The sequence below is a fragment of the Microtus oregoni genome, unplaced genomic scaffold, assembly GCF_018167655.1.
Source record: "Microtus oregoni isolate MIOR12 unplaced genomic scaffold, Mior012 000060F_003, whole genome shotgun sequence".
Classification (NCBI taxonomy): domain Eukaryota; kingdom Metazoa; phylum Chordata; class Mammalia; order Rodentia; family Cricetidae; genus Microtus; species Microtus oregoni.
Window position 1 is genome coordinate 454,178 of NW_024543838.1, and position 23,517 is coordinate 477,694.

General features: G+C 41.9%; 1 protein-coding gene across 1 annotated transcript; it reads left to right on the forward strand.

The window, feature by feature from the left end:
* The first annotated feature begins 891 nt into the window (after positions 1 to 891).
* LOC121439108 (sex-determining region Y protein-like) lies at positions 892 to 1,554 on the forward strand. Its single transcript, XM_041639609.1, has one exon. It carries the CDS (start codon positions 892 to 894, stop codon positions 1,552 to 1,554), a length of 663 nt encoding a protein of 220 aa, XP_041495543.1.
* The last annotated feature ends 21,963 nt before the right edge of the window (positions 1,555 to 23,517 follow it).

Sequence of the window (23,517 nt, forward strand, 5' to 3'; positions counted from 1 at the left end):
AAATATTAATATTTAACAAGTCCAGCTGTAATTGCTTTAAGCAGGCAACACTGGAGCTCTGAAGACAGACATTGCTGAGCTTTGAAGGTGCTGTGTTACATTACATTATTAAGAGAAGGATGAAACTCTTACTCATGAACGGTGATCAAAGAAACTAATATTACCTGTGTCCACACTGCAAAGCCAAAAGGCCTTACAAGTTCCCAGGTAAACCTTAGAGAAAACATAACACAGCTTTTCCTGGCTTCAAAATTCAGCACATGTTCTGCTACTGGGTTTTGCCCCTAGCATAGCACCCATATTTATATTGGACTATGGAACCAGGTTATACTATTTATTTATGTTTTCAGTGTTAAACTTTCTTATAGGACCAAAATACAAATGATTGATTTGTGCTTATCCTTTCCACTGTCCCCAGTGGTTTTCTTTAATTTTTTAGTTTCTCATGTTAGTCCATCATGAAAATCAAATGCATTGCAGGACAAAAACGTTCACTAATATGCCCCTTGTTGTCCCCTCAGTCTGGATGGGGAAAAAATGAGTGAGAAAAGATGCATTGTTAGGGAGTGTAGAAGTACAGCATCTAACAGTCCCCGTATTGGAGTGGTTTGCTCGATAATGGGTGGTTCTACAGGTGCTGACATGGCACAATAGGTGGGGCTAGTCTAAGGGAGCTGCTGAGGGTGGAGACATGGATATTTTGTTACAGACATTAAATAACAAAATCTTTGTGACAAACACATATTGGATAGTAACTTTCAGCTCTTACACTTTAATTTTGGCTTTTTTCTCCCCACCCCTACTGCTCCTACACCTAGTGTTCTCTCTCTCTCTCTCTCTCTCTCTCTCTCTCTCTCTCTCTCTCTTTGGTTACAATATAACTCATCCACAATGTTCAGCATATTGAATCATGATTACTGCAGTCCTCGCTTACAGCCTCAGGATATCATCGGCTCTGGAGAAAAGATATCCTTTGGCACGGATGGCAGTCATAAAGAGGGCATAGAAGGCCATGTCAAGCGCCCCATGAATGCATTTATGCTGTGGTCTCGTGGTCAGAGGCGCAAGTTGGCCCTGGAGAACCCCAGCATGCAAAACACAGAGATCAGCAAGCAACTGGGATACCAGTGGAAACGCCTTACAGAAGCCGAAAAAATGCCATTTTTCCAAAAGGCACAGAGACTGCAGACCCTACACAGAAAGAAATACCCGAACTATAAGTATCGGCCTCACCGGAGAGCTAAAGAGCCTCAGAGATTGGGCACTTTGTTGCCTGCAGATGCCTCTTCAAGAAAACTATACAACTTGATGCCAGGGAACAAGTACCAGTGCACATCCGTATACAGAGAGGACTGGACTAGGGCTGCACAGCTGTCCTCCAAGAGCCAGCTAAGCTATTTACAGCCTGGGGACATCCCCTTTCAGCACTGCACCTGTGTAGCAGCAGCAGGAGGAAGTGCAGCTGTAGCAGCAGCAGCAGCAGCAACAGCAGCAGCAACAGTAGCCACAGCTACTTACTACCAACTGGCATCACCAGTGAACAAAACAGCATAGCTACAGCATCTCGGTAAGACCCTGTGGCAATCTCATGACACTGGCTTCTGCTGGGATGCATGTCAATACTCCCTCTTGCTATAATTTACAGCCTGAGATAAGGATTTCCCTCCTCTCATAATAAAGGCCCTGCTCCTTTCTATTTGGGTCCACAAACGAGGTGTGTAAAGATGTGTCGTGTGTAATGAAGGAGAATGCTTAGAACAGCTTGCGCCTATCTTTAAGACTGTTAAACAGACAAGAGTTTCATCACTGCGGAAACTATGTTTTACCTATCGCTCTTCCATGGGTACATCTATGAGAAACACATACAACTTACACCTGTGGTAAAATGAAACGAAAGAAAGAAAGAAAGAAACAAACAAACAAACAAACAAACAAAAACCCAGCTTGTGCCTCTTTGAGCATGCTAAGCACTCCTTTGTAGACCAAATGCATCTAACTGTTTTGCAGGGTCCCTGTATATCATACATAAGTAAAGTGTGATAATGTAAAGCTGTCTTTCGAGTCTCTTTTTCAGTTCTCCTCCCCACTGTGGAAAGCTGAGACTTCCTTCTTTTCATCATCTTACTCCACGCCTGCGAACTACGCCGTGAGAGCTTTATAACACCTTTTGACAAAATAAAGCTTTTACGTCTGTTCATTCATGTGAAGTCACATTCTGCTTCTCTTTTGAATATTGTCTGTCTTTAAACATCAAATTGTTTTATAAAATGAAAGGTTTTGTACAAAAGCATTACAGACCAAAGCTGTATTTTCAGGGTCCGGTTAAGCATCAGAAATGGAATGGGCACGGGAACAAGCTATACAGGCCAAGTAGTTGAATGTACTAACACTTCAAGACTCCATGCATATAAAGTGACTGGACTGATACAAAAGGTGTAACGAGGGGACCGGGATGTGCTGAGGGGAGTGAGTGGTGCATGACATTTGCCCATTCACTCAACTGGCAGATTTTAAGCTAAGGAGGTTTGAAGTACCCCTGTCTGGTTATAATAAACAAGCTTAAAACAAAAATGAAGACTCTGTGCACAGGATCCCCTGCAAATGTTTCCTCTGGGAACCTCCAGGAACCATAGGTTGTGGTTAACTCCAGGCTTCTAAAGGTTTATACCCAGAACTTAAATTAGCTCTTCCATTTTCATCAGCGTAATCCCGCAGAATGCTTTCCTCATTATAATTTATGTTGCACAATACAGTCTTGCCCAATCACATTTGAATGACTGACTGTAAGTCAGACATACCTCTAAAGCATTGGTTGGAAGAAAACAACAGACACTGAGCCTATGCGGTGACCTGCTGTAACACTAGCTATAATACAACATGGAATATTATCCAGAGAACCTTGGGATATTTTGAGCACTTTGAATCGAAAAGAGTGTTTGAAATGGTCTTAAAACCTGTGAGCTTTACTCCACTTTCAAAGCATCTAGTGTAAACACTAAATTATTGGCACTGATTGTGTACATAAATTATTAGATTGCTCTCTAGAATTCAATGAAACAGTCAGTGGCACTACTATGCTTCTAACTCATGGGGTTCTGTTCGTTTGGTTTGGTCTTGTGAGACAGGTTTCTCTGTGTAGCCTTTACTGTCCTGGAATGTCTTTTGTAGGGCAGGCTGGCCTGGAACTCAGAGATCCACATGCCTCTGCCACCACCACCTGGTAATTGGGTTTGATGGGTGTGTTCCAGCACTGTTTCAATGTCTATGAACTCAAATAAGGTTCCATAAGTCTTTGAATAGATTTTTAACTCAAATGAGTGAAAATATATCTCTCCTAGGGGATACCTGTGTATCTTTCTCTGGAAAGTTTCTGCATGAATTCTCCATCACTTTTTGTGACTTCTCTCCTTTGTGTGAATTATATATGCTAAGTGTTAGCTAACTAGAGAACTGTCCACATTCCAGAATCAGGTGTTACCCACCCCGTTACCCTGCCTTCAATGACTCAGCAACAATGCCTTCCCATCACTGAGGGCCAATGTGACACATTTCCACTGTCCCCGCCTTACCTGAATTTTCCCTAGGTGCATGCTCCATATCCCAACACCCCCATAAGGCTTGCTCTCTAGTCTTCCACTGTCTCTACCCCAACTCAGGGGCAGCAGCTCATAAGTGATTGTAAATCCAGTTTCACACGACTGCACATAAAATAAAGTTAAATAAATCATAAAAAATTTTTTAAAAATTTGAAATTAAAATAAGTTCTACACAACCAGAAAGACTGTCTCAAATAAAAGTAAAATAAAATGTTCTAAAATAGGACAACTTCCCTGCCCCCCACCCCCACAGGGACACACTTGGTGCAGACCAAGAGATACAAACAAAATTTGAAATTAAACTAAATCTACAAGAAACTGACCCTGGTTATTGTAGTGCACATCTTTTATTCTATCATCAAAGAGACAGAGGCAGGTGGACCTCTGTGAATTTCCAGGCTTTATAGAGAGGCCCCCAACCCTAGAAACTGGACCATGGGAGTTTAGGACCTATAAGACAGTGCACGAGTCTTGTGATCTCACTTGGTAGATGAGTCTGGATTTTAACTCACAGATGTCCCTCTGCCTGTGTCTCCCACGTGCTGGGATAAAGGGTTCCCTAATTCTTGAATGGCATACTGAAAGTAGTTATTTCTACTTAGTTTGCGTTTGATTTTTTTAAAAAAATCCATGCCTATTTATTTATTTATTTTTGGTTTTTCACGACAGGGTTTCTCTGTAGCTTTGTAGATAGTGTTGGCTGGCTGGCTGGCTGGCTGGCTGGCTTTCAGTTCCCTGACAGAAATAAGCACATTATGGAGGAACCACAAAGTTGTTACACTATGTGGGTGTGATGAGGAGAGATTGTGAGTGTCCTGTCAGAACAAAGTTAGTCCCATAGTTGATGAAATTCATTATCCCAAAAATTCAGCAGAATATATCCCAAGTTTGCAAATGTGTGATCAGCTTGTGACAGGTTGGGCTGGAGATGCTGAGAACTGGGGAGCCCTCAATGCAAGACCAGATACTCGTTCCCATGAAGAGAGAGGGAGGGAGGGAGGGAGGGAGGGATCATTCATTCATTCATTCCTATACTCAAGTTTAAGAAAAGATGAGTGGCTATGGAGAGACCACTCACAGATATGAAAAGTCATTTCCTAAAAATCAAATTTCTCAGTCACTATGCAACTGCTATGGTGCTTCTCCTAGATAGAACAAAACACACACACACACACACACACACACACACACACACACAAAGGTGAACCAGGGAAAAGCTTTCTAAGCCTTTAAGGATGCACCGTGACTTCAGAGACCTCAGGGAGTATAGGGATGGGTGCTTGATGCTTCAGACTCATGTCATTGAAGGACATAACATAGTCTGGATTCACAGAGATTCACAACACAGAGCCATTGTCACTTACCCAGAGCTAACAAGAAATTGCAGTCTCAGCCGGGCTGTGGTGTGTGCATGCCTTTAATCACAGCACACACACAGATCTCTGTGAATTCAAAGATGGCCTGATTTACAGAGTGAGTTTTAGGACAGCCCAAGATACACAAAGAAACCCTTTCTTGAAAAACAAAACAAAACAGCAAAAGAAAGAAAGAAAGAAATGGAAAAAGAAAAAAAAAAAGGCAGTCTCTTCCCACTCTCTCATCCATTGGCTCTTAAAGAGCTCTCAAGCTGAACTGGAGACCAGGGTGTCATTCATAACTGGGAAGCTAGAAACCTTAGGGGACCACAGGAGTCAGACTGACTGCAGCACTTGATGCCTCAACCCTGCTAATGGCTGTGATATAAGGCATGGTAAAATATGGGCTTTGGGCCTTTCGGCCGCGGTAGCTATCTTTCAGTAACTCGCCAAAATGACAAACACAAAGGGAAAGAGGAGGGGCACTCGCTATATGTTCTCTAGGCCCTTTAGGAAACATGGAGTTGTTCCTTTGGCCACGAATCTACAAGAAGGGCGATATTATAGACATCAAGGGAATGGGCACTGTTCAAAAAGGAATGCCCCATAAATGTTACCACGGCAAAACCGGAAGAGTCTACAATGTCACCCAGCATGCTGTGGGCATCATTGTAAACAAGCCAGTTAAGGGCAAGATTCTTGCCAAGAGAATTAATGTGCGGATTGAACACATCAAGCACTCGAAGAGCAGAGACAGCTTTCTGAAGCGGGTGAAGGAGAACGACCAGAAGGAAAAGGAAGACAAAGAGAAGGGCACCTGGGTTCAGCTCAAGCGAACCCAGAGAAGCACACTTCGCGAGGACTAACGGGAAGGAGCCTGAGCTGCTGGAGCCCATTCCCTACGAATTCATGGCCTGATGTACAAAAAGAAATAACACACCTGGACTATTAAAAAAAAATACGGGGGGCTGGAGAGATGGCTCAGTGGTTAAGAGCATTGCCTGCTCTTCCAAAGGTCCTGAGTTCAATTCCCGGCAACCACATGGTGGCTCACAACCATCTGTAAAGAGGTCTGGTGCCCTCTTCTGGCCTGCAGACATACACACAGACAGAATATTGTATACTTAATAAATAAATAAATAAATATTTAAAAAAAAATACGGGCTTTGGCAGAGCGCTACTCCCCTTTCTCTATTATTATTGCTACACAACGAAAAGGACCGGGGGGGGGGGGGGGGGGTGATGTGCAGTGCTGGTATTGAAATCTCCCTGACTCCTTCCGCACTCCTTGTCAATTCCCGACTTTGTCAAATCAACTATCGTGAATCTTTGATGTGGGTTGGCCCTTTAGGAACTCAGAGAAACAAGACAGACCTATTTCATTCCAGAAACCTCCCAGTTCCTGAGCCCTAGCCCTGGAAGTCTCAAAGCCATCACATCCAGAAATCTCTCTAGTCCCTGCTAGTGGTGAACTTACTTCGTCTTCCCCAGGACCACTAATTATTTCTCCGTGTTTTCCTCTGAGATCTGAGGTCAGCTTTCTTCTTCCTCCCTCTGGCCTCTCCATGATCTCCATTCTCTAGACAACATGTCTAGAACTGAGTCTTATAGGCACCGAGAGAGTGTATCTTGAGGGCACTTGGCATTTCTAGGACACGAGTGACATCACAAAATTCCGAGAGCTCTCCGGGATACCGTAGAATTTCCAGAGAAGGGACTGCTGATGTCGTGAGGCACGGCCTTTACCTCCTTGCTAATATTTCTCCCCGAACTGACCAACCGACCGACTGACCGGAACCTGAGGTTTCCTTTCCAGGAGTCTCTCCTGCGACACAGAGGGAGCCATTCAGGATTTCCTCCTTCCAAAACCAGAAATTTCTCTCTGCTTCATTAAAATCTTTTCACTACTTCCTTCACCCATGGGGAGTTAGTTAGTTGAACACTCACTTTTTTCATGAATGTCCCTTCCTCCCTCTCCGGAACATCTCATATTACTGATTCATACTCAGTAAATCAGTAATATGAGAAATTAGGCCAGGAGGACATGGAAGATGAGGGTTGAGTCCTCTGAAGTGAACAAGCACTTAGGGAAGGCTAAACTTAAGGGAATTTGACTCTGAGTGGCAAGACATGAATAGCTGCTGCCAAGGCACAGATGCAGGCATCGGGCTGAGGCACCAACTGGGCCCTTGGCATCCTCCTGCATCATCAGAGCTGTGTGAGAAACTCAGACCAAAGGAGGGCCGTGTTCAAAGGGAGAGGGCATTTTCTATGGATGGCTGCCAGCTATCTCTTGGCTTCTGTAAGTACAGGAACTCAACAAAGACAGAGACATGCCAGACAGGAGGTTTTGGTAAAAATCTGAACTGAACTGAATAGAAACTGGCTATTACGTATTAGTGTTTTCAGAGTTATGTCTGAGGAACAAAATACTTAAATAAAATAAAACCAAATCCTTAAAAAACATCCAGGTGTCCTCTGAGGGGGCATGGAAAACAAAACAAAACAAAAAGATAAGAGGGATTTTAGTTGTTCCAAAAACCCTCAGAGCCGGGCAGTGGTGGCGCATGCCTTTAATCCCAACACTTGGGAGGCAGAGGCAGGTGGATCTCTGTGAGTTCGAGGCCAGCCTGGTCTAGAAGAGCTAGTGCCAGGACAGGCTCCAAAGCTACAGAGAAACCCTGTCTCGAAAAATCAAAAAAAAAAAAAAAAAAAAAAAAAAAAAAAAAACCCTCAGGAACAAAACTTCCCCTGGAGAATAGCAAGAGTTCATTGGGAAACTGTCTGTCTCCTGTTGCATCGTTTCAAGTTTTTCTAACTTGAGACTGGATGGTGTCAGCTGTAAGATTTTCATCTTTTACGCTCACAGTGAGATTCTAGCCTTTTTTCTTTTTTTATTGAGAGATGGACACATGTTCCCTCCCTCTAGTTCTATTGGCTGTACAGCTTTGACCAAGAAAGAGGGTTGGATTTCATCAAAGAATTTCTCTCCATTTTATATTTCACCCACTTTTGATTGCTATTAAGTGCAATCTAGCTGGTTTGTGGTGTTTCAGGAACACTTTCCTTATTCTTCTGGGTTTTGTGTGTGTGTGTGTGTGTGTGTGTGTGTGTGTGTGTGTTTGGTTGGTTTTGTGAGACAGGGTTTATCTAGGGAACAGTCCTGGAATGTCCTTGGTAGGTGAGGCTGGCCTTGAACTCCCCCTGCCTCTCTGTCATTTCTTCCTACTTGGTGTGTGTTTGGTTGCTGTTTTGAGTTTTCAGATCTCCTGAAAAAAAGATCAAGATCATTTCTTTCCTAAACTCTGTGTCCTTGGGACACAAGCATTAAAGGGTGTGGCTACAGCTCCACTGGACCTCTTTGATATGGATATCTGCAGCCTTTCCTGTTGGAGTTGGGAAACTGAAAGTTGTTGACTTGAATTCACTCATTGCAAAAAAAAAAAACAAACAAAAAAAAAAACAAGAAACAAAAAAAACCACCCTTATTTATTTTATTATTTCACATTTTAACTTGATTTTTTTTTCTTTTTTTGAGACAGGAATTGGCTTTTTATTTATGCTCCAGACAATCTATCTCACTACACGGCCCGGGACTTCTTTCTGAACGCTTCCATGATAGTAGTCAGCTGCCCAAAATATACTGCTGCTGCTGCAATTTTAGAAAAAAATTAAATAAAAATAAATAACCTGAGATAAACAAAGAAAAAAAGGAAAGCACCTATTGTTCCTTCCTTCCTTCCTTCCTTCCTTCCTTCCTGTTTTCTTCTTTTATTATTTTTTATTTTTGGTTTCTCTGTATAATACCTTTAACTCACTATATAAACCAGGCTGTCATCTTGGTGACATTATGGTTTTGTTTTTTCTTATTTCTGGTCTGAAAATTGACAAATTGACATTTCTTCTCCCTCTCTCTTTCTCATTTAATTCATGTTTTATTTTATGTATTTATTCATTTATTTATTTATTTATTTATTTATTTTTGTTTGTGTTTTGGTTTTGATTTTCAAGGCATGGTTTCTCTGTTGTCTTAGAACTAGCTCTTGTCGACCAGGCTGTCCTCAAACTCCCAGAGATCCAACTGCCTCTCTGCCAGATATGGAACCAGTCATCTTGGTTAGTTCAAAAGCCACCCCATAAACACATGTGCGCGTGTTTATGACATGAACACGTGAGACATGAACACGTGAGAAACAGGAAGGAACGAGGAGTGGTGTCCACTCTCTCACTAAATGCAGGCCTGCCTGCAGTGATTGAAAGAATCAGAAATGGAGAGATGGAATTTCTGGACTTTCCAGAAACCACATGGTGGAAATCTAGTGCTCTCTTCTGTTGACAGGGCCTAGATGTGCATATTTGCTGTTTTCTGGTTGAAGCTGGGAAACAGTACCTTCTTGCTGAAGTTGGATAATTGTTGAATTCAGCCATTTTCAGGTTTCATAGAAAACAAAACAAAACAAAACAAAAAGCCCCTTCTTTGTTTTATTTCACATTTTAATTTTTTTTTTTTGTTTTTTGTTTTTTGAGACAGGACCTGTCTTTTTATTTGTGTTTCAGACAAACTATTTTACTACATGGCCCAGGACTTCTTCTTTCTGAACACTTATGCTGCAAATACAATCTTTTTTTTAAATTAATTATTTATTATGTATACAGCACTCCTTCCATGCATGACTGCAGGCCAGAAGACCCCATTACAGATGGTTGTGAGCCACCATATTGTTGCTAGGAATTGAACTCAGGACCTTTGGAAGAACAGTCAGTGCTCTTAACCTCTGAGCCATCTCTACAGCCCCTGAAAATATAATCTTAAAAGAAAAAGTAAAATTAAAATGAATGGCCTGGAATTAACAAAGATAAAAAAGGGGAAAAAAACCCTGCATTTTCTTGCTTGCTTGCTTTTTTTTTTTTTTTTTTTCTCTTCTTTTAGTATTTTTTGAGGCACGATTTCTCTGTGTAACAGCCCTAGCTGTCCTGGAACTCAGTTTATAGTCCAGGCTGTCTTGTTGGTAACGTTCTCTTTTTATTCTTATTTCCTATCTGTAAATCCACATTTCTTCTCTCTCTCTCTCTCTCTCTCTCTCTCTCTCTCTCTCTCTCTCTCAATTTATTTCTTTCTTGTTTGGTTTTGTGTTTTGCTTTATGAGACAGGGTTTCTCTGCTGATTTGGAGACTGTTCTTGGAACTAGCTCCTTTCTTGTAGACCAGGCTGGCCTAAAACTCCCAGAGATCCTGCCTCTGCCAGATATGGAGCCAGTGCTCTTGAATGCCTTCATCTGGTGAGGTCAAAATATACCCCCCCCCCACACACACACCAAACACAAACACAGGCACAGGCACACCCAGAGACACATAAATAAACTTTTAAATTAAGAGCCTGGAGAGCTAGTTTCTTGGCTCTTCCTGAGAAATTGGGTTCAATTCCCAGCACCTGCATGGTTAAATAAATCATAAAAAAAAATTCTTTAAGAAATTGAAATTAAACTACACAACTGGAAACACTGTCTCAACTAAAAGTAAAATAAAATGTAAAAGAGTGCAGTGCTAAGTGCAGTTATGAAAATGTTTGGAAATATGACACCTTCCCTGTCTCCCCCACATACACAGGCACACCGAGAGAGAGGTTTAAATAAATGTGGTGGTGGCACATGCCTTTATTCCCAGCACACAGGGGGCAGAGGCAGGTGAATTTCTTGGGAGTTGGAAGCCAGCCTGGTCTACAAGAGCTAGTTCCAGATCAGCTAGGACTGTTACCCAGGGAAACCCTGTTTCGAAAAACAAGACAAAAAAATTAAAATTGAAGTAAATGTACAAGCCAAAGCTACAGGCCCTGGCCTCCACTCCTGTCCCTGAGGGCACCTGGTAAAAGTGAGAAGGCAGATTTCAGAGACTAGTAAAGTTCAAGGTCACCAGCCCTTCCTAACAGCTAGAACTCCTTGCTGAACCATTAAAGGGTGAGTCTAAGGCGGGCAGTGTTGGCGCACGCCTTTAATCCCAGCACTCTGGAGGCAGAGGCAGGCAAATCTCTGGGAGTTCCAGGACAGGCACCAAAGCTACAGAGAAAACTTGTCTTGAAAAGCCAATAAATAAATAAATAAATAAATAAATAAATAAATAAATAATATAAAGGGTGAGGCTACAACTTGATTGGTCTGCTTAGATATGTATTTTTTTTATTTTTTTTTTTTAGATATGCATATTTTTGTTATAGTCGTTTTTTTTTTTTAAATTTATTTATTATATTATGTGTATAGCATTCCTTCCACGTGTGCCTGCAAGCCAGAAGGGGGCACCAGGTCTCATTATAGATGGTTGTAAGCCACCATGTGGTTGCTGGGAATTGAACTCAGGACCTGTGGAAAAGCAGTCAGTGCTCTTAACCTCTGAGCCATCTCTCCAGCCCTGTTATAGTCGTTTTTGTTTTACTGGGCAGGAAAAGATATCCAAGTGGGAATTTTTCCACAGCTGCTTTAATTTTCTCAGACTCTGTATTTAGTATGAGAAGTGGGGTGTGGGGTAGGTTGTACAAACACAACTACTGAAGAAAAGAAACCCCAAGAAAGCAAGCGAGTGGTTGCCATGGTGAAATGTCTTTGAAAGGCATTTAGGTGACTGGGAACTGCCCTTGCTGCCTCCCTCCTTTCCTCCCTCTCACCAATCCATAATTGTGGCAGCCCCTTGGCCCACATAGTCCTTTCACTGATCGGTCAGACACACTCTTTGTTTTATTTTTTAATTTTTGAATTGTGGGTGAAGTCAATTAATTGAGCTCTTAGATTATTATCATCATCATCATTATTATTATTTGTTTATTTGTGGTTTTTCTACATAGGGATTCCCTTTGTATGCTTGTTTGCCCTGGAACTCACTTTGTAGACAAGGCTGGCCTCAGACTCACAGAGATCTAGCTGCCCCTGCCTCTACCTCTGCCTCCTAGTGCCGGAATAAAAGGCCTGTACTAAACACACTTTTAGTTTCTCTGTGTCTGTCGTCGCTTTGCCTGCAGAACAAGGTAGCCTCAAACTCACAGCGATCTGCCTGCCTCTGCCTCTCCTGATCTCTGAGGGCTGAGAACTGAGAATAAAGAAATGTGCTGCCACCATTACCCAGCTAGGCAGCTGCCCAAAATATACTGCTGCTGCGGCAGCAATAAAAAAAAAAAAATAATAACCTGAGATAAACAAAGAAAAAAAGGAAAACACCAGTTTTTCTTTTTTTCCTTTTTTCCTTCTTTTCTTCCTTCCTTGTTTTTTTTCTGTTTTCTTCTTTTATTATTTTTTTGGTACAGGGTTTCTCTGTATAATACCTTTAACTCACTATATAAACCAGGCTGTCATCTTGGTGACATTATGGTTTTGTGTTTTTTCTTATTTCCTGTTTAATCATTTCTCTCTCTCTCTCTCTCCCTCTTCTCTCTCTCTCTCTCACACACACACACACACTCACACACACACACACACACACACACAGATTTAATTTATGTTTTTTATTTTTGTTTGTGTTTTTGTTTTGATTTTCAAGGCAGGGTTTTCTCTGTTGCTTTGGAGCCTGTCTTTGGAACTAGCTCTCGTCGACCAGGCTGGCCTCAAACTCCCAGAGATCCACCTGCCTCTCTGCCAGATATGGAACCAGTCCTTTTGAATGCTTTCATCCTTCCTGGTCATTAAAAATTTGAAATGAAACTAAGTTCTACACAACTGGAAAGACTGTCTCAAATAAAAGTTAAGTAAAATGTTCTGAAATAGGGCACCTTCCCTGCCCCCCCCCCCCACCAAGGACACACTTGGGTGCAGACCAAGAGATACAAACAAAATTTGAAATGAAACTAAATGTACATGAAATTAACAGAATGAGATACTAAAAACTTAGTTGGATTGTCACTGTGGTGCACATCATTTATTCTATCATCCAAGAGACAGAGACAGGTGTACCTCTGTGAATTCCCAGGTTTTGGAGAGAGGCCCCCATCCCAAATTAAAAAAAAAAAGAAGGAAGAAAAGAAGAAAGAAACATTATGAACTGTCTCCTTGTTTCTAGAAACTTGTTTTGATTTGCATTTCTCTGATGACTAAGCATGTTGAACATTTCCTTAAGTGTCTTTCAGCCATTTTAGATTCCTCGGTTGAGAGTTCTCTGTTTAAGTCTGTACTCCATTTTGTGAATTAGATTATTTGTTCTTGAGATGACCAATGTCTTGTGTTCTTTGTATGTTTTGGAGATCAGACAGACCTCTGTCTGATGTGGGGTTAGTGAAGATCTTTTTCCATTCTGTAAGGCCGTCATTTTGTCTTGTTGGCCGTGTTCTTTGCTTTACAGAAGCTTTTCAGTTTCAGGAGGTCTCTCTCACTTATTAATTGTTTCTCTCAGTGTCTGTGCTACTGGGGTTCTATTTAGGAAGCGGTCTCCTGTGCTGATGCATTCAAATGCGTTTGATATTTTTATTTTTATATTCTTTTATTGTGGATGAAGTCAATTATTTGAACTCTCAAATATTTTTATTGTTATTATCTCTTTATTTGTTTGTTTATTTGTGGTTGTTCAACATAGGGTTTCGTTGTGTGCCCTTGTATGCATATGCCCTGGGACTCACTTTGTAGACAAAACTGGCCTCAGACTCACAGAGAGCCATCTGCCTCTGCCTCCTAATGCTGGGATTAAAGGCTAAACAACCTTTTTTATATATTTATTTTCCTAATAATTTATTTTGTCGGCATTGGTGTTTTGCCTGCATGTATGTCTATCTGAGGGTGTCAGATCTTGGAGTTACAGACAGCTGTTGACTGCCATGTGGGTGGTAGGAATTGAACCTGGGTCCTCTGGAAGAGCAGTCAGCACTCTTAACCGCAGAGCCATCTCTCCAGCCCCCACCTTTTTTTTGAAAACAGGGTTTCTCTATGTCACTTTGCCTGTCCTGAATCTCAATCTGCAGAACAAGGTAGCTTTAAACTTACAGTGATCTGCCAGCCTTGGTCTCCCTGATCTTGAAGGTGTTTTATCATCTCTCTCTCTGTCTGGCTATCTATCTATCTATCTATCTATCTATCTATCTATCCATTCATTTATTAGTTTATGTATTTGTTTATGTGTTTATTTATGTATTTATTTATTTTTGTTTTCTGAGACAGGATTTCTCTCTAGCTTTTGAGTCTGTCCTGGATCCAGACCTGGTCACAGCTGTACCTGAAAATAAAATAAACAAACAAACAAAAACCAAAACAAAGCAAAGCAAAAGCCAGGCAGGACTCTCTGGTTGACCTTCCCTTTCCCCCTCCCCCATGGGCTCCTCAGAGGCAGTGAGGCATCTGGCAGGGAATCCACAGAGCCTCTGCCCAAGGCTCTCCAGGGAGCCCACTCTCTCCCTTTCCCCCAGCCCCAGGGCTGCCAGCCACATCTATCTCAGGCAGAGGTGGCGGGCACTCTGGCTATCCAGGATGTGACAGACACAGACACAGAGAAGCAGGGAGGAAAGTTGCCCACTCTCTCACTAGACGCAGGCATGCAGGAGGAACAATGAAAGAATGAGAACTGGAGAGATGGAATTTCTGGAATGTCCAGAAACCACATGGTGGGGATCTAGTGATCTCTTTTGGTGACAGGGAGTACAGCACAGATTTGGGTTCTTGTGCTCCTGAGATGTAACCCCCACAAGGCAGCAGCTCATAAGTGATTGTAAATCCAGTTTCACATGACTGCACATAAAATAAAGTTAAATAAATCATAAAAAAATTCTTTAAAAATTTGAAATTAAAATAAGTTCTACACAACCAGAAAGACTGTCTCAAATAAAAGTAAAATAAGAGGTTCTAAAATAGGACAACTTCCCTGCCCCCCACCCCCACAGGGACACACTTGGTGCAGACCAAGAGATACAAACAAAATTTGAAATTAAACTAAATCTACAAGAAACTGACCCTGGTTATTGTGGTGCACATCTTTTATTCTATCATCAAAGAGACAGAGGCAGGTGGACCTCTGTGAATTTCCAGGCTTTATAGAGAGGCCCCCAACCCTAGAAACTGGACCATGGGAGTTTAGGACCTATAAGACAGTGCACGAGTCTTGTGATCTCACTTGGTAGATGAGTCTGGATTTTAACTCACAGATGTCCTTCTGCCTGTGTCTCCCACGTGCTGGGATAAAGGGTTCCCTAATTCTTGAATGGCATACTGAAAGTAGTTATTTCTACTTAGTTTGCGTTTGATTTTTTAAAAAAAAACCATGCCTATTTATTTATTTATTTTTGGTTTTTCACGACAGGGTTTCTCTGTAGCTTTGTAGATAGTGTTGGCTGGCTGGCTGGCTGGCTGGCTGGCCAGCTGGCTGGCTTTCAGTTCCCTGACAGAAATAAGCACATTATGGAGGAACCACAAAGTTGTTACACTATGTGGGTGTGATGAGGAGAGATTGTGAGTGTCCTGTCAGAACAAAGTTAGTCCCATAGTTGATGAAATTCATTATCCCAAAAATTCAGCAGAATATATCCCAAGTTTGCAAATGTGTGATCAGCTTGTGACAGGTTGGGCTGGAGATGCTGAGAACTGGGGAGCCCTCAATGCAAGACCAGATACTCGTTCCCATGAAGAGAGAGGGAGGGAGGGAGGGAGGGAGGGAGGGATCATTCATTCATTCATTCCTATACTCAAGTTTAAGAAAAGATGAGTGGCTATGGAGAGACCACTCACAGATATGAAAAATCATTTCCTAAAAATCAAATTTCTCAGTCACTATGCAACTGCTATGGTGCTTCTCCTAGATAGAACAAAACACACACACACACACACACACACACACACACACAAAGGTGAACCAGGGAAAAGCTTTCTAAGCCTTTAAGGATGCACCGTGACTTCAGAGACCTCAGGGAGTATAGGGATGGGTGCTTGATGCTTCAGACTCATGTCATTGAAGGACATAACATAGTCTGGATTCACAGAGATTCACAACACAGAGCCATTGTCACTTACCCAGAGCTAACAAGAAATTGCAGTCTCAGCCGGGCTGTGGTGTGTGCATGCCTTTAATCATAGCACACACACAGATCTCTGTGAATTCAAAGATGGCCTGATTTACAGAGTGAGTTTTAGGACAGCCCAAGATACACAAAGAAACCCTTTCTTGAAAAACAAAACAAAACAGCAAAAGAAAGAAAGAAAGAAATGGAAAAAGAAAAAAAAAAGGCAGTCTCTTCCCACTCTCTCATCCATTGGCTCTTAAAGAGCTCTCAAGCTGAACTGGAGACCAGGGTGTCATTCATAACTGGGAAGCTAGAAACCTTAGGGGACCACAGGAGTCAGACTGACTGCAGCACTTGATGCCTCAACCCTGCTAATGGCTGTGATATAAGGCATGGTAAAATATGGGCTTTGGGCCTTTCGGCCGCGGTAGCCATCTTTCAGTAACTCGCCAAAATGACAAACACAAAGGGAAAGAGGAGGGGCACTCACTATATGTTCTCTAGGCCCTTTAGGAAACATGGAGTTGTTCCTTTGGCCACGAATCTACAAGAAGGGCGATATTATAGACATCAAGGGAATGGGCACTGTTCAAAAAGGAATGCCCCATAAATGTTACCATGGCAAAACCGGAAGAGTCTACAATGTCACCCAGCATGCTGTGGGCATCATTGTAAACAAGCCAGTTAAGGGCAAGATTCTTGCCAAGAGAATTAATGTGCGGATTGAACACATCAAGCACTCGAAGAGCAGAGACAGCTTTCTGAAGCGGGTGAAGGAGAACGACCAGAAGGAAAAGGAAGACAAAGAGAAGGGCACCTGGGTTCAGCTCAAGCGAACCCAGAGAAGCACACTTCGCGAGGACTAACGGGAAGGAGCCTGAGCTGCTGGAGCCCATTCCCTACGAATTCATGGCCTGATGTACAAAAAGAAATAACACACCTGGACTATTAAAAAAAAAAATACGGGGGGCTGGAGAGATGGCTCAGTGGTTAAGAGCATTGCCTGCTCTTCCAAAGGTCCTGAGTTCAATTCCCGGCAACCACATGGTGGCTCACAACCATCTGTAAAGAGGTCTGGTGCCCTCTTCTGGCCTGCAGACATACACACAGACAGAATATTGTATACTTAATAAATAAATAAATAAATATTTAAAAAAAAATACGGGCTTAGGCAGAGCGCTACTCCCCTTTCTCTATTATTATTGCTACACAACGAAAAGGACCGGGGGGGGGGGGGGGGTGATGTGCAGTGCTGGTATTGAAATCTCCCTGACTCCTTCCGCACTCCTTGTCAATTCCCGACTTTGTCAAATCAACTATCGTGAATCTTTGATGTGGGTTGGCCCTTTAGGAACTCAGAGAAACAAGACAGACCTATTTCATTCCAGAAACCTCCCAGTTCCTGAGCCCTAGCCCTGGAAGTCTCAAAGCCATCACATCCAGAAATCTCTCTAGACCCTGCTAGTGGTGAACTCACTTCGTCTTCCCCAGGACCACTAATTATTTCTCCGTGTTTTCCTCTGAGATCTGAGGTCAGCTTTCTTCTTCCTCCCTCTGGCCTCTCCATGATCTCCATTCTCTAGACAACATGTCTAGAACTGAGTCTTATAGGCACCGAGAGAGTGTATCTTGAGGGCACTTGGCATTTCTAGGACACGAGTGACATCACAAAATTCCGAGAGCTCTCCGGGATACCGTAGAATTTCCAGAGAAGGGACTGCTGATGTCGTGAGGCACGGCCTTTACCTCCTTGCTAATATTTCTCCCCGAACTGACCAACCGACCGACTGACCGGAACCTGAGGTTTCCTTTCCAGGAGTCTCTCCTGCGACACAGAGGGAGCCATTCAGGATTTCCTCCTTCCAAAACCAGAAATTTCTCTCTGCTTCATTAAAATCTTTTCACTACTTCCTTCACCCATGGGGAGTTAGTTAGTTGAACACTCACTTTTTTCATGAATGTCCCTTCCTCCCTCTCCGGAACATCTCATATTACTGATTCATACTCAGTAAATCAGTAATATGAGAAATTAGGCCAGGAGGACACGGAAGATGAGGGTGAGTCCTCTGAAGTGAACAAGCACTTAGGGAAGACTAAACTTAAGGGAATTTGACTCTGAGTGGCAAGACATGAATAGCTGCTGCCAAGGCACAGATGCAGGCATCGGGCTGAGGCACCAACTGGGCCCTTGGCATCCTCCTGCATCATCAGAGCTGTGTGAGAAACTCAGACCAAAGGAGGGCCGTGTTCAAAGGGAGAGGGCATTTTCTATGGATGGCTGCCAGCTATCTCTTGGCTTCTGTAAGTACAGGAACTCAACAAAGACAGAGACATGCCAGACAGGAGGTTTTGGTAAAAATCTGAACTGAACTGAATAGAAACTGGCTATTACGTATTAGTGTTTTCAGAGTTATGTCTGAGGAACAAAATACTTAAATAAAATAAAACCAAATCCTTAAAAAACATCCAGGTGTCCTCTGAGGGGGCATGGAAAACAAAACAAAACAAAAAGATAAGAGGGATTTTAGTTGTTCCAAAAACCCTCAGAGCCGGGCGGTGGTGGCGCATGCCTTTAATCCCAACACTTGGGAGGCAGAGGCAGGTGGATCTCTGTGAGTTCGAGGCCAGCCTGGTCTAGAAGAGCTAGTGCCAGGACAGGCTCCAAAGCTACAGAGAAACCCTGTCTCGAAAAAAAAAAAAAAAAAAAAAAAAAACCCTCAGGAACAAAACTTCCCCTGGAGAATAGCAAGAGTTCATTGGGAAACTGTCTGTCTCCTGTTGCATCGTTTCAAGTTTTTCTAACTTGAGACTGGATGGTGTCAGCTGTAAGATTTTCATCTTTTACGCTCACAGTGAGATTCTAGCCTTTTTTCTTTTTTCATTGAGAGATGGACACATGTTCCCTCCCTCTAGTTCTATTGGCTGTACAGCTTTGACCAAGAAAGAGGGTTGGATTTCATCAAAGAATTTCTCTCCATTTTATATTTCACCCACTTTTGATTGCTATTAAGTGCAATCTAGCTGGTTTGTGGTGTTTCAGGAACACTTTCCTTATTCTTCTGGGTTTTGTGTGTGTGTGTGTGTGTGTGTGTGTGTGTGTTTGGTTGGTTTTGTGAGACAGGGTTTATCTAGGGAACAGTCCTGGAATGTCCTTGGTAGGTGAGGCTGGCCTTGAACTCCCCCTGCCTCTCTGTCATTTCTTCCTACTTGGTGTGTGTTTGGTTGCTGTTTTGAGTTTTCAGATCTCCTGAAAAAAAGATCAAGATCATTTCTTTCCTAAACTCTGTGTCCTTGGGACACAAGCATTAAAGGGTGTGGCTACAGCTCCACTGGACCTCTTTGATATGGATATCTGCAGCCTTTCCTGTTGGAGTTGGGAAACTGAAAGTTGTTGACTTGAATTCACTCATTGCAAAAAAAAAAAACAAACAAAAAAAAAACAAGAAACAAAAAAAAACACCCTTATTTATTTTATTATTTCACATTTTAACTTGATTTTTTTTTCTTTTTTTGAGACAGGAATTGGCTTTTTATTTATGCTCCAGACAATCTATCTCACTACATGGCCCAGGACTTCTTTCTGAACGCTTCCATGATAGTAGTCAGCTGCCCAAATATACTGCTGCTGCTGCAATTTTAGAAAAAAATTAAATAAAAATAAATAACCTGAGATAAACGAAGAAAAAAAGGAAAGCACCTATTTTTCCTTCCTTCCTTCCTTCCTTCCTTCCTTCCTTCCTGTTTTATTCTTTTATTATTTTTTATTTTTGGTTTCTCTGTATAATACCTTTAACTCACTATATAAACCAGGCTGTCATCTTGGTGACATTATGGTTTTGTTTTTTCTTATTTCTGGTCTGAAAATTGACAAATTGACATTTCTTCTCCCTCTCTCTTTCTCATTTAATTCATGTTTTATTTTATGTATTTATTCATTTATTTATTTATTTATTTATTTATTTTTGTTTGTGTTTTGGTTTTGATTTTCAAGGCATGGTTTCTCTGTTGTCTTAGAACTAGCTCTTGTCGACCAGGCTGTCCTCAAACTCCCAGAGATCCAACTGCCTCTCTGCCAGATATGGAACCAGTCATCTTGGTTAGTTCAAAAGCCACCCCATAAACACATGTGCGCGTGTTTATGACATGAACACGTGAGACATGAACACGTGAGAAACAGGAAGGAACGAGGAGTGGTGTCCACTCTCTCACTAAATGCAGGCCTGCCTGCAGTGATTGAAAGAATCAGAAATGGAGAGATGGAATTGCTGGACTTTCCAGAAACCACATGGTGGAAATCTAGTGCCCTCTTCTGTTGACAGGGCCTAGATGTGCATATTTGCTGTTTTCTGGTTGAAGCTGGGAAACAGTACCTTCTTGCTGAAGTTGGATAATTGTTGAATTCAGCCATTTTCAGGTTTCATAGAAAACAAAACAAAACAAAAAAAAAGCCCCTTCTTTGTTTTATTTCACATTTTAATTTGTTTTTTTTTTTTGTTTTTTGTTTTTTGAGACTGGACCTGTCTTTTTATTTGTGTTTCAGACAAACTATTTTACTACATGGCCCAGGACTTCTTCTTTCTGAACACTTATGCTGCAAATACAATCTTTTTTTTTAAATTAATTATTTATTATGTATACAGCACTCCTTCCATGCATGACTGCAGGCCAGAAGACCCCATTACAGATGGTTGTGAGCCACCATATTGTTGCTAGGAATTGAACTCAGGACCTTTGGAAGAACAGTCAGTGCTCTTAACCTCTGAGCTATCTCTACAGCCCCTGAAAATATAATCTTAAAAGAAAAAGTAAAATTAAAATGAATGGCCTGGAATTAACAAACATAAAAAAGGGGAAAAAACCCTGCATTTTCTTGCTTGCTTGCTTTTTTTTTTTTGTCTTCTTTTAGTATTTTTTGAGGCACGATTTCTCTGTGTAACAGCCCTAGCTGTCCTGGAACTCAGTTTATAGACCAGGCTGTCTTGTTGGTAACGTTCTCTTTTTATTTTTATTTCCTATCTGTAAATCCACATTTCTTCTCTCTCTCTCTCTCTCTCTCTCTCTCTCTCTCTCTCTCTCTCTCTCGCTTTCTCTCTCTCTCTCAATTTATTTATTTCTTGTTTGGTTTTGTGTTTTGCTTTATGAGACAGGGTTTCTCTGCTGATTTGGAGACTGTTCTTGGAACTAGCTCCTTTCTTGTAGACCAGGCTGGCCTAAAACTCCCAGAGATCCTGCCTCTGCCAGATATGGAGCCAGTGCTCTTGAATGCCTTCATCTGGTGAGGTCAAAATATACCCCCCCCCACACACACACCAAACACAAACACAGGCACAGGCACACCCAGAGACACATAAATAAACTTTTAAATTAAGAGCCTGGAGAGCTAGTTTCTTGGCTCTTCCTGAGAAATTGGGTTCAATTCCCAGCACCTGCATGGTTAAATAAATCATAAAAAAAAATTCTTTAAGAAATTGAAATTAAACTACACAACTGGAAACACTGTCTCAACTAAAAGTAAAATAAAATGTAAAAGAGTGCAGTGCTAAGTGCAGTTATGAAAATGTTTGGAAATATGACACCTTCCCTGTCTCCCCCACATACACAGGCACACCGAGAGAGAGGTTTAAATAAATGTGGTGGTGGCACATGCCTTTATTCCCAGCACACAGGGGGCAGAGGCAGGTGAATTTCTTGGGAGTTGGAAGCCAGCCTGGTCTACAAGAGCTAGTTCCAGATCAGCTAGGACTGTTACCCAGGGAAACCCTGTTTCGAAAAACAAGACAAAAAAATTAAAATTGAAGTAAATGTACAAGCCAAAGCTACAGGCCCTGGCCTCCACTCCTGTCCCTGAGGGCACCTGGTAAAAGTGAGAAGGCAGATTTCAGAGACTAGTAAAGTTCAAGGTCACCAGCCCTTCCTAACAGCTAGAACTCCTTGCTGAACCATTAAAGGGTGAGTCTAAGGCGGGCAGTGTTGGCGCACGCCTTTAATCCCAGCACTCTGGAGGCAGAGGCAGGCAAATCTCTGGGAGTTCCAGGACAGGCACCAAAGCTACAGAGAAAACTTGTCTTGAAAAGCCAATAAATAAATAAATAAATAAATAATATAAAGGGTGAGGCTACAACTTGATTGGTCTGCTTAGATATGTATTTTTTTTATTTTTTTTTGTTTTTTTTAGATATGCATATTTTTGTTATAGTCGTTTTTTTTTTAATTTATTTATTATATTATGTGTATAGCATTCCTTCCACGTGTGCCTGCAAGCCAGAAGGGGGCACCAGGTCTCATTATAGATGGTTGTAAGCCACCATGTGGTTGCTGGGAATTGAACTCAGGACCTGTGGAAAAGCAGTCAGTGCTCTTAACCTCTGAGCCATCTCTCCAGCCCTGTTATAGTCGTTTTTGTTTTACTGGGCAGGAAAAGATATCCAAGTGGGAATTTTTCCACAGCTGCTTTAATTTTCTCAGACTCTGTATTTAGGATGAGAAGTGGGGTGTGGGGTAGGTTGTACAAACACAACTACTGAAGAAAAGAAACCCCAAGAAAGCAAGCGAGTGGTTGCCATGGTGAAATGTCTTTGAAAGGCATTTAGGTGACTGGGAACTGCCCTTGCTGCCTCCCTCCTTTCCTCCCTCTCACCAATCCATAATTGTGGCAGCCCCTTGGCCCACATAGTCCTTTCACTGATCGGTCAGACACACTCTTTGTTTTATTTTTTAATTTTTGAATTGTGGGTGAAGTCAATTAATTGAGCTCTTAGATTATTATCATCATCATCATTATTATTATTTGTTTATTTGTGGTTTTTCTACATAGGGATTCCCTTTGTATGCTTGTTTGCCCTGGAACTCACTTTGTAGACAAGGCTGGCCTCAGACTCACAGAGATCTAGCTGCCCCTGCCTCTACCTCTGCCTCCTAGTGCCGGAATAAAAGGCCTGTACTAAACACACTTTTAGTTTCTCTGTGTCTGTCGTCGCTTTGCCTGCAGAACAAGGTAGCCTCAAACTCACAGCGATCTGCCTGCCTCTGCCTCTCCTGATCTCTGAGGGCTGAGAACTGAGAATAAAGAAATGTGCTGCCACCATTACCCAGCTAGGCAGCTGCCCAAAATATACTGCTGCTGCGGCAGCAATAAAAAAAAAAAAATAACCTGAGATAAACAAAGAAAAAAAGGAAAACACCAGTTTTTCTTCCTTCTTTCCTTTTTTCCTTCTTTTCTTCCTTCCTTGTTTTTTTTCTGTTTTCTTCTTTTATTATTTTTTTGGTACAGGGTTTCTCTGTATAATACCTTTAACTCACTATATAAACCAGGCTGTCATCTTGGTGACATTATGGTTTTGTGTTTTTTCTTATTTCCTGTTTAATCATTTCTCTCTCTCTCTCTCTCTCTCTCTCTCTCTCTCTCTCTCTCTCTCTCACACACACACACACACACACACACATACAGAGATTTAATTTATGTTTTTTATTTTTGTTTGTGTTTTTGTTTTGATTTTCAAGGCAGGGTTTTCTCTGTTGCTTTGGAGCCTGTCTTTGGAACTAGCTCTCGTCGACCAGGCTGGCCTCAAACTCCCAGAGATCCACCTGCCTCTCTGCCAGATATGGAACCAGT